Source organism: Odontomachus brunneus, unplaced genomic scaffold (genome assembly GCF_010583005.1).
Source record: "Odontomachus brunneus isolate Ranch 3 - 2012 unplaced genomic scaffold, Obru_v1 Obru_scaffold_101, whole genome shotgun sequence".
In the NCBI taxonomy this organism is placed as follows: Eukaryota; Metazoa; Arthropoda; class Insecta; order Hymenoptera; family Formicidae; genus Odontomachus; species Odontomachus brunneus.
Window position 1 is genome coordinate 1,035,963 of NW_022639551.1, and position 11,387 is coordinate 1,047,349.

At 32.6% G+C, this 11,387-nt stretch overlaps 1 protein-coding gene across 1 annotated transcript; it reads right to left on the reverse strand.

Annotated features, from left to right (window-relative positions):
- Positions 1-890: 890 nt before the first annotated feature.
- LOC116848837 (stress-induced-phosphoprotein 1) lies at positions 891-7,402 on the reverse strand. Its single transcript, XM_032825356.1, has 4 exons — positions 7,221-7,402; positions 3,441-4,984; positions 1,602-1,678; positions 891-1,477 (listed from the first exon to the last, which is right to left on the reverse strand). The coding sequence occupies exons 1-3, from the start codon at positions 7,227-7,229 to the stop codon at positions 1,606-1,608; spliced, it is 1,626 nt and encodes a 541-aa protein (XP_032681247.1). The 5' UTR covers positions 7,230-7,402; the 3' UTR covers positions 891-1,477; positions 1,602-1,605.
- Between the last annotated feature and the right edge of the window lie 3,985 nt (positions 7,403-11,387).

Genomic DNA, 11,387 nt, shown 5'->3' on the forward strand with positions numbered 1-11,387 from the left:
CTTATTTTAGAGGGTTCAAAGTATTTTTTAAGCCAATAAACAAAAAATTGATTTTTTGAAAATTTTACAGTAGACTTCCCCCTTAAGCAATTGGAAAACACCCATTGGCCGGTATTCATAGTCAGATCTTATATTTAAGATTGCTTAAGTTCATCTTCAGATACTCCGTAGCCAATGAAATAACCCGTACATCATCTGAAGATAAACTTAAGCGGTCTTAAATATAAGATCGGAATATTAATATTATATTAAATATGAATATCGGCCATTGAGAAGTGAATAGAAAAGTATATATATTATTTTCATTATAATTAACGTATATTCTCTTGCAAATGTGTATGGATAAATAAAGATGTATTTTTATTTTACTGATCTGTGTTAAAGAAATAAATATATCTTAACCTAAATGTGCTTTAGTTGTTAACATACAAGTTTATTGAAATATATATAATTTTTCTTATTTAATATTGGTAAATGTTCTCTGACTTCTTCTATCAGAATTTTCGTGGTGTTAGTTCCCAGACTCACGTCAAAATGACAAAAACTGGTCATAACTGGTCAATTGACGTCAAGTGACTAAATAATGACGTCTTAATGATGTGTTATTGATGTTTAGAGACATTAAGTCGTCTTAAGATGTCGTCATCGGTCTGTGACATTAGACCGTCATTTTGACATTTTTGGTCATGAATTGATCAGATGTGGAAGTCATTTTAACGTGAGTTTGCTACCTGAGTTGTACCTCAGATACATCCTTAAATAGCGCTAAACGATAAAGATCAGAGTGATCTTTGTATTTCTATAATTAAGCAATATTTTTTCCTACTTTGTCACTAAGCACACAGGATGGATCTAATGAAGAAACCACTAATAAGAACAACATTCTCATGTAGACAATTCAATTTAAAAAGTTTTTATTCTGTAAGCGTTTCTCGTATTACTTGCTTTTTCATTTTAGTTTTACTTTATATTCATTATAACATCAGTACTAAGAACTAAACCATTATGGTAAAATGTAAATCTAACATCTGCCTCATATACAGAAATAATTTTAGGTGAAGAAATTACTATTTTAATAGATTATTAGCTTAATGCATTTTTATCTGAAACATACAATAGCGCTATTGCGTGTCAATTACCAAGGTAGTGGTATTCATAGCTTAGCCACCAATTCAACTGTAAGTTTTTTTTTATGTAAATATTACACAAGAGTTCACAGCTCCATCAGGTTACACTTTGTTTTCCTTGGTTGCACAAAAAGCTTCACACATGTATGTTATATATATGTATCAGTATACATATGATCACTGTGTGACAAGACTCACGATGCAAAAGTCGTCGATGACACTAAAGGCCACTGCATCCGCATGAAAGAATCGTGTGTACAACGTAACTTCTACTTCGAGTGATATTTTGAACACAGATTTTTGTTTCTTTAAGAGCAGTATGACGATAAGTATCCATGTGGTTAGAGTATCTGGAATACATTTGAATGTGATTACCTTAATATTAAAGAAACTTGCGTGCGTTTGTTGAGAAAATGTATAATAACAGAATGTTGTATTTTCATTATTACAAATATGTAATGTACGTTTCCTTACGTCTTCAATGAATAGCTATGAGACCAGATTCTAAAAGTTTTTGCAATTTAGCCGCTATGTCGGGATTCTTCAAGTGGCTGCAAAGAAGAAAAAGATTTATTAATATTCATGTTCAACAAAGAAGGATTTGAATTTATCATATTAAAACAGACATTATTTTGAGATCTTTTTTATCCATTACTGAATATTATATTATCTGTATATTATAAAATAACATATCTAAAATAACAAAGAGCGCAATTATCATAAAATATATATGCTAGTTGATAAATAATTTGTCATATGGAATTTCTGATATGCTTATATATTTTTATGTGTAAAAACTGAAAATAAATCCAGAATTTCTCCATCACCAAGTTTTTCTTTTTTATGATTGTCATCTGAGATTTAATATATTCACTATAGGATATTCCACGCAATTCACAATTCAATTTAATTCTAAATTCTGGATATCAAAGTATTATTAATATTAAGAACAATTTTCATAAAATTATTATTTCATAATTCTACCAAAGTTGTGAAGAAAAGTTGTGGAGAAAAGAACCAAAGTTCTTTTCAAAACTAATATATTTATCTATAAAAATTCATTAAGATTAACAATTTTTCTCTAATTAGGTACAAAACTGATAAAGGAAGAGTGGCGAAAAGGGCCTTTTTTGGCTCTTTTTATTTTTTAATTTTTTCATGATATATCACTAGTAAATTTCCTGATATTCTTTAAAAAAAATGATATATATCTTAATATTTGCTTTATTGTGGAATTTACAAGCTATCATTCACAATCGACAATAATCATAGAATATCCCAGATAAAAGATAAATTAATGCGTTAAATGTTTTTATTAATGCACAATAATAAAATAAAATAAGATTAAAACTTCTTCATTAATTTCTTGATTATTCATGCACCAGACGATTCGCCCGTCGCTTTCAATACGGCATTAACTGTCGTACGGAACAAAGATTTCGCTAATATTTATTTTTCAATATGAGCGCAAATTTCAGTAGTACTACAGTCATTTTTATTTATGTTAGAGATTATACACTCCTACATATCACATCACATATATGAAAATCTCTTTGGTACTCGATTGCGTATGTAAAATAACAAAGTAAAAATAAAAAAATTGCTATTTTTGAGGATTTTCGTAAGAAGACTCTAACAGCACAGATATCCAAAGGACGTGCAGAGTATATCCTGAGGATGTTTCTATGTCCTCAGAACATCCCTGAGACAACTTAGGATATCTTGTACTGTTTGGGGAGTCAACTTCGGCAAATATTTTCTTGTAATCAGAATTGAACTAAAAAAATGTTTATTACATTCGTAAACCTTACATGCTACAGACTTAAAAAAAAAAGTTAATCTCCATCATCTCATTTCATAAAATAGTCTTTGGGGGGCCGATTTCGCGCCTTTTCGCCATCCCTTCCTTTTTATTTTGAAAAGAGGCATAACAATAGCTATATACAATAGAACAAGAGCTATATACAATAGAAAATAACTAGTTTCTACATTTTAAATTAAATAAATAATTTTTGTACATACAGAGAAAATCAATTTTCTTGAAAGTTAAAAATGACATCACTGGGAAATCCTGAGTATAAAAAGTTTGTTTGCATTTTTTAATTCAGTATAAAAAATACTATGTAGAACATATAATTTGATCCACGTGACAAAATCAGTTTTTTTTTGTAGGTCAGTATTATTTTTTGAACAAACCTCTTCTGTGTGTGTGTAACAAATAAATAACACAAATAAATTTTATATAAATTATTAATTTCTTAGAAAATATATGATTGAATTATTCACGTATCCATATCGACACACAATACTCACTCCTGTAGAGCTCGTGGATCACTCTGCATTTGTTCTAAGATCAATCTCATCGCTGGGTCCCGCAGTATACTTTGTATTTCCGGATCCGCCATCGCTCTCTTTCTGACTTCTTCGGGATTGGAATTAGCGGATACAGCACAGGAACGGTAACCATCTAACGCCTCGCTATTCTGTGGATCCAGTTCCAAGGCCTTCTGATACGCCGTGAGCGCCTTGCCCTGCTGTTGCATGGCTTGCAGAATCTTCCCTTTTCTAATCCAACCTTTGATGAACTTCGGATCCAGCTCAACGACCTTCTCGCAATCCTTCAGCCCAAGGTCAAATGCCGCCAATTTGGTATAACAGGCCGCTCTATTGCTGTAGTACTTGGGATCGTCCGGATTGCGCCGGATGGCTTCCGAGTAGTGCTTGATCGCCGCGGGATAGTCGCCGTCTTTGTATTTTTGATTACCGAGTTCCTTCTCCTCCTCTGCCTTCGTTGGATCAATGTAAGCCTTCCTCTCCTCTTCCTTAATGATCTTGTCGATGTCTGAGAGCAGGGTCTTGATTTCCGGCGTTCTGTGCTCCGACATGGACTTCTCGTAGTAGACTTTAGCCTGCTTCCAGTTTGCCATCTTCTGGTAAGCGTGACCGATTCTCGTAAACGCCTTTGCTATCAGCTTGAAGTCCGCTCTATTCTCGCGGCCGATCTCGATGGCTTTCTCGCATTGGTCGATACATTTCTGGTATTCCTTCTGCTCGAAATATACCGCCGCGATGTTCAGTAAGAAAATGATCTCCGTGGGGTCCAACTCCACGGCTTTGTTGTAGTGCTGTAGCGCCTCTTCGAAGTTCTTCTTTCTGTAAGCAGTGTTCCCGAGATTCTTCTCTTCGAGAGCCTTCTTCTTCTCCGTCGACAGATTCTCCTCCTCCTTCTTCTCAGGCTTCGTTTGCGGCTTGGCCTTCGGTGCTTCCGGTGCGTGCATCGCCGGCTCGGTTTCCATCGGCTCCTCTATGTCGCTCATTCCCAATAATACACTGAGAGTCGTAAGTACTCTGGTGTCTTGCAGCTTAGTGCCAAGACCCTGCGGATTACTTCGCAGCTCTTGCAGTAGCTTGATATAACTAGGATCGGACAGGTAGCCCTTTGTTCTGGGATCGTTGGCTAATTTAATAAAAATATCCGGAGAATTGAATGGATTCGTCGCGGCCGCCGATCTCTGTGTTTTCACCTCGGCCAAGCCGCTCCTGAGCTGTGCATTGCTCGGATCTAACTGCAGGCCCTTCTCATAAGCGCTGATGGACTCATCGTATCTACCCAAGTAAGCCAGAGCACTGCCCTTGCGCGAGTAACCCTTGCCCCAATCTGGTTTCAAATTAACTGTCTTCTCGGCATCGTCCAATGCTAACTTATACTTCTCTGCCTTGGCGTACGCTGCCGACCGATTACTATAAAGCACGTGGTTATTGCCATCCAAAGCAATTGCCTCTGTATAACACTTGATGGCTTCATCAAACTTTCCTTCTTGTAAAGCAGCATTCCCACTTTCTTTTAACAATGTTACCTGCAAAGCAATATATAAAGATTGCAGTCTTAATCATATGTAATTTAAGATTAGAACAACTTTCATTCATTTACACAAATTCCTCCATTGAATATTACATCCGTTAATAACAATATAAGCAACAAATATCATGATCTTACAACAAAATTGGTTAATACTCAGAAAAAGTTACATTGATACTTTTGATATTGATATACAGAGTGTTTGAAAATTAGTGACATATCTGTTGTGTGCAGGCAGGACTCATTCAACTATAAAATTCCTTTACCATTTCGCATAAAATCATGTAAAATTTTTAATTATTAGTTAAGGAAGATTCGGTAGATGAGCTGTGATGACGACGTTTGCCATCATATGCTCGTACATTAAGTCCAACTAAAAGAAAAAGTCCTCTACCATTTTGCAAATGATTACGTAGATTTTTAGTTATCAATTAAAAAAGATTGGTGCATGATTGTCAGCAATAATGCATCAATCTTCTTTAATTAATAACTAAAAATCTACGTAGTTTTTTTGCAAAATGATAGAAGATCTTTCCACTCAGATTGTGATTGTTCATCAATTTTCTTTAATCAATAATTCAAAATTCTACACAATTGTTTACAAAATGGTAGAGAAATTTTGTGTTTGGTTTGATGAATTTTACCTGCATACAACAGATACATTATTAATTGTCAAATACCTTGTATATTGTACGGCAGATATTTGAAAGTGTGAAATTTCTCAGCAGAAAAGTGGGCTGACATTAGATGTTGAAATATAACAAAATAAAATTTAAAATTTGGATGCTTTTTTTCTAGATATTATAAGATGATGTTGTAAACAATACAATGTATCTGGAAAAATTTATATATTTAAAAAGAATAGTTATTTTTCGATAGTTGGCAGTCTTATTCATCTCTTACAATAAATTGTTTTCAATATGTAATTGTTTTCCTATAGAAACTTGTTTTTTATTATATATATCATATTTGTATATCAAAAACATTTAGTTATTCTTGACTTATTAGATTGACGAGTCTATCATGTACTAAAATAATAGATCTTGAAAAGACTAGCAAAGACTTACATAAGAAGATTAGTTTGAACTTAAGTGACATTACTCAAATATATAATAAAATATACTATATTTTTTTTCATATACTAAAATAGCATATTTTCGTTTTAATAAATATTCCATGATAAATGTCTACATATCTGAACTCAAATCTTACAGAATTTTGCTAATCTTTATATCATTTGTTATTACGATCTACAACTCATCGATTATGTAAGGCAAAAGATTTGAATCATATTTCAACAGAATGAAAACCTTACATAAGAGTTTTTGCCAATCTTTCCAGAACTTGGTATTTTAGTACATGTTAAAAGTAAATATTGCCTTTGTTGCTTTTACCTGTTTGTCCCATACTCACAGAAACTGACTTACATAAACATATTGTTTACATCAGTAATTTATATGTTGGAAAAGGTATCAAAATTTCAAATTTTATAATATCTCAACAACTGGTATCGTTTTCTATTTAGTTTTTCTTGGAAATCACTTTCAACTATCTCTCCCGCAATATATTAAGTTGAGAAGATCCCGTGATGTGACCTTTCTTGAATATGTATTGCAAAATTACTAAACTTTAAAAGGATTGATTCTAAATTGAAAAAGAAACAATTGCAAGCATCTATACACAAGTTTCTATCATGAGTCAGTGTTTCATGTACCTATAATAGGTTATATGATATCTAATTTTATATTAATGTCTATATATTTACATTGTTTTATTCTATATAGAATAATATGTACATAGCATAATTTTCAATAACAATTTCATAGATCTAAAGAGTCAGTAAAGTCAATGATATCAAGTTCTTTTTTAAATATTAATGATATTTGTTAATGTAACCTTGAAATATACTTATACGAGAACTAAAGAATATAAAAATATTTTTCGTGTTTTTCTTTCATAATAATATGTATTTTTTTCATATATTAATGAACAAAGTTGACCCGAAATTAGAAACGTAACCTCGCATGAAAGAATTGAATCTCATGGATATTGACAGAAAAACGTGGAGTTTCTTTTATAAATCCGTAAACAACGGGACACTATTCGAGGATAGAAGTATTGGTCGTGGTGGCTAAAGAAGCGTGGCCGAGGATACAATTTATATACGGACGCATTTATCGCGTCTCTCTCGCGTCGTCGATCAAATAAATCCACGTCGTAGAGGTGGTTTTTACCTGATCCATTACGTGCGCTGGAATAATATGTCTCTACCTCGTGTACGACGATTGTTCTAGACCGCTCACCGGAATGAAATACAATACGTGAATGACTCGTGCGATTTCTCACGAAACTTATAGTCACTCGTGCCGGCGCAATCAACGCAAATTTCCGAAAGTTCTAGAAATCGGGCTCGCAGCGCCTTTCGTTGTTTATCGCGCAACTACTTGTAGTTTTCCTTCAGGCGTCTGATCTCGAGGCTTGGTCAAGTAGGATTTGAATCTCGATTAAACGTCAGCGCAATTGTACCAACAGATCGATAAAACAGCCTGTGGTTAACAGTAGAACATCTATATTACCGACAATTATTTTATTTAAATTTAATAACAAGATAATTGTCAATTTTCCTGATAAGAGACAACTTTGTGAAAGAATTTCTTCTTTTAAAGAAATACCAAAGTAAATGACGAACTCAAAAATATCTATACGTATAGGCGATCGTTAAATTGTTATTAACAGAACTATATATGTATAAATCTTATATAAATGTGTGCTGCTTTGCTTCCCAGATAGCATAGAGAATTCAAAAAGAATTCAGTCATATGTCAACAATTCTGAGTTCATTCTTGGATGCAAAAAGAATTTTTTTCATTAAACTGAATTTTGAAGAATTCTTTTTGTATCTAAAAATAAACTCAGAATTGGTGACATACGACTGAATTCTTTTAGAATTCTCTGTGCTATCTGGATAGCCTTTAGCGAGATTTAATAAATCGAGACATAGTTAAGTGCCCGACGAATTTTGAAAGACGATTTTCTCGAAAACAAAGCCTTATATGAAAACAATTTTAACGAGAAACTGTAAAGAAAATTATTTGAAGAACTGTAAAAGAATATACAGTTAATTTGAATAGATTAACAGTTTTCTTCTTCTACAATAACTGTGAAGAACTATAGTTTCCATTCAGTATACGAGTCGAAATTTAGATTCTACCACGTTAAGTTTGCAAATTGTTGAATTCAAACAAATTTTATTGAAATGACCCAAAACAACTATTGGCATACATTGGGAGAATATTTGACCAATATAACCCAATATATAGTCAATATTGGTAACAAATGAATTGTCAATATTTGAAATTCTATATTGGTTATAAAATTCAAAGCGTCCACTTTACAATACTGGGCTAATAAATACTGAATTTTAAATACTGGGCTTTTATGTTTTTTATTTATTTTTTCATGTAGAATCATCATCTTCCCGGTTATATCATCAGTTATGAGACACTCTGTATAATTTATATTTATAATATTCATAAAAAACGTTGTAATGACATATTTACTGGCAAACATTGGAAACAATATAACCATACAACAATAGTTGATATGCAACGAATATTGATATAATATAAGAATATTGTATATGAATATTGCAGTTTAGTAGTATTCCTAAAAAATTGCCGCTTTATAACAACTTTTTAAAACAGATGCTAACAGTTATTGTCGGTTGACAGTAACTGCGAGCGAAAATTTACCAGAATAATTATAGAGAACTATTGAATGTTAACAATAACCATAAAGTTTTGTATAGTAATAGTTATACGCTCTGAATGGAAATATTTTATTGAAATATTTACTGAAAATCTCTCTTAATTGATCCCTTTTCATTAAAATTCATTAAGATTCTTTGAGATTAATTAAAATTGTTTAAAATTTATTAAAATTCATTAACATTCATTAGAATTCGTAAATTTCATTAAGATTTATTAAAATTCATAAAATTAATTTTATTGTTATATAACAATAAAATAAATCTTACAAATTTTAATGAATTTTAATTAATCTTGAAGAATCTTAATAAATTTTAATTAATATTGAAGAATCTTAATGAATTTTAAAGAATTTTAATTTTAAATGAATGTAATGAATTTTAGTGAAAAGAGGCCAATTCAAAGAGATTTTTAGTAAAATATTTCCATCAGGTTTTTGACAATTAATTTTCCTGTGAATAATAATGGTTGCTTTCCAATAAGAGACATAAGTCGACACAAACATCATTCTGTTTTTGTTCCACATTTAGTGAATAGCAAAGATAGGATGATACTTGTGTCGATTTGTGTCTCTTGCTGGAAAGCAACCAATGCTATGTATAAGTCAGATATCTCTCGATTGTAAATGTCATGGTAAGTGAACATGTTCCGTCAAAATAACGTTATACAAATTACATCATTAATGACGTATATGAGACAAATAGACGTAATAGTGGAGAATAAAAAGTTTAGAGAAATTTTTTGAGAATAAAATGGTGTTGAAATTATGTAAAAAATACTTCGAGTTATTTAACGTCAATGGTAATGAAGTTACATATTTTACATATTTTATGTCAGTAACACGTCATCATGTTTACGAGGACAGATTTCTATTGCTACATGTTTTCGAATTCGTTTTAATGTACAATAACAGATAACGTAAAAATTGTTTATGACAATTTTTTCATTCTACAATATTACGTAGAACAACGTTAAAAGTAAATGAAGAACTGAGAGGTTCATGCCTTATGAACATTTTATTTGACCTGTTATTTAAAAAAGCCCACACACGGAAAAATATAATTCTACTATCAAAAAAAGCGATTGCTCAGTATATTTTTTTTCTTTTAATAATTATTTTCGACAAAGAATATATTTTTTTCGTAATAGTTTTAAAATATATTCATAGTACAAATTTGCAAAAAGTTCCTTATCATATAGTCAAAAGAATTAATTTTTTTCCTTTAGAGGAAAATATCACAAAACTTCATAAAAAAAGTTGGCTCGACTCTATGTAGCAAATTGAATTTTTAATTCAATATTTTTTATTGAGACGTTAAACTTACTAGAATTCAGGATGTATGTTGAATAAATTTGACGTTTAGGACGAACTTATGGTAGATTAGTGGATACACAAACTCGTATGAAATACTCGAAACAAGTAACATTTATTCGAGAGAAGTTTATATTTTTCCGTGTGCATTCTCGATCTGAAAATCACTCTCGAGTGAAGATACGTTCTCCTTCCCTCTCGAGCACAACATTCCGTCCTGATACATCGCGATACTATAATTACTCCGCGCTTACGTGTTGGACTCGCTCAGACGAAAGCCCCGTTTCTGCAACATCCAAATATACCCTGAAACCAACCGCGTGTTCCCTCTACCGTTCTCCTCCATCCTCCTTTGTAGACTGAACTCGCTGAAAAAGGAAGAAGCCTGCGAGCTTCTCGGAATGCCTAGACCGTTACACGCTGCAAACTCGAAATAACCGCACCGGCCGGTCCTTGCTCTACATTTTTACGTTACTACTTCGGATTTAACCGTCGCTTCATCGGTATCTCTCACAACTGCAACGATCCCGCCGCGGATTCTATTCTACTTTCTCTCACATTCCGGAATAGCAATGACGACGACGTGTCTCCAAAAGTGAAATCCCCGATGAAGTTATGACGAATATATCAATATCCGAATACTGAACTGATATCCAAGAGATCTCGGTACTATTGACTTTGCGCGCGTTACATTTAATGTGTAACATTTTATAACGTAACGGACAGGTCGGAACAACGTGCCCGACGACGTGTAAAAGGCAGACTTCTTTCCTCTAAACTTATATCTCCCGTTAACGACGCGGGAATTTCCAGATTTCCTCGTGAGAATGTGTTGACCGATCTCAACCGACGATCGAGTCCGTATAATTTTTTTTTGCGCCGTAAATAATGACGTCGGAGACGTCGCGGTCGGTAGGAGAAATAAGAAGAAACGCCAGGAGAGGCTTCGAGGCTGAGATTTTGCAACACGTTTTTGTATTAAAAATAATTATAGCCTTTATAAGTGTGTAACAATAATGATATTCGCTGTTGTCGCTGTTAATAATACACCATGAGAATGATACGCGTTTTTTTCATTAATCTAACGAATGAAGACTATGTACACGAGGATAAGTGGCGTAGGGGGTGACGGGAGATGGAAGATGGAAGGAGCGCGACGATTATTGGAGATGCTGTGGTGGAAGCAATTTCGTACTACTGCACAATGAACACTGATCCTATTTAACGTTCTTCGCGTTGTCTGGATCTCTCTTCGCTGCACACTTTAATATATATATATATATATATATATATATATATATATATATATATATATATATATA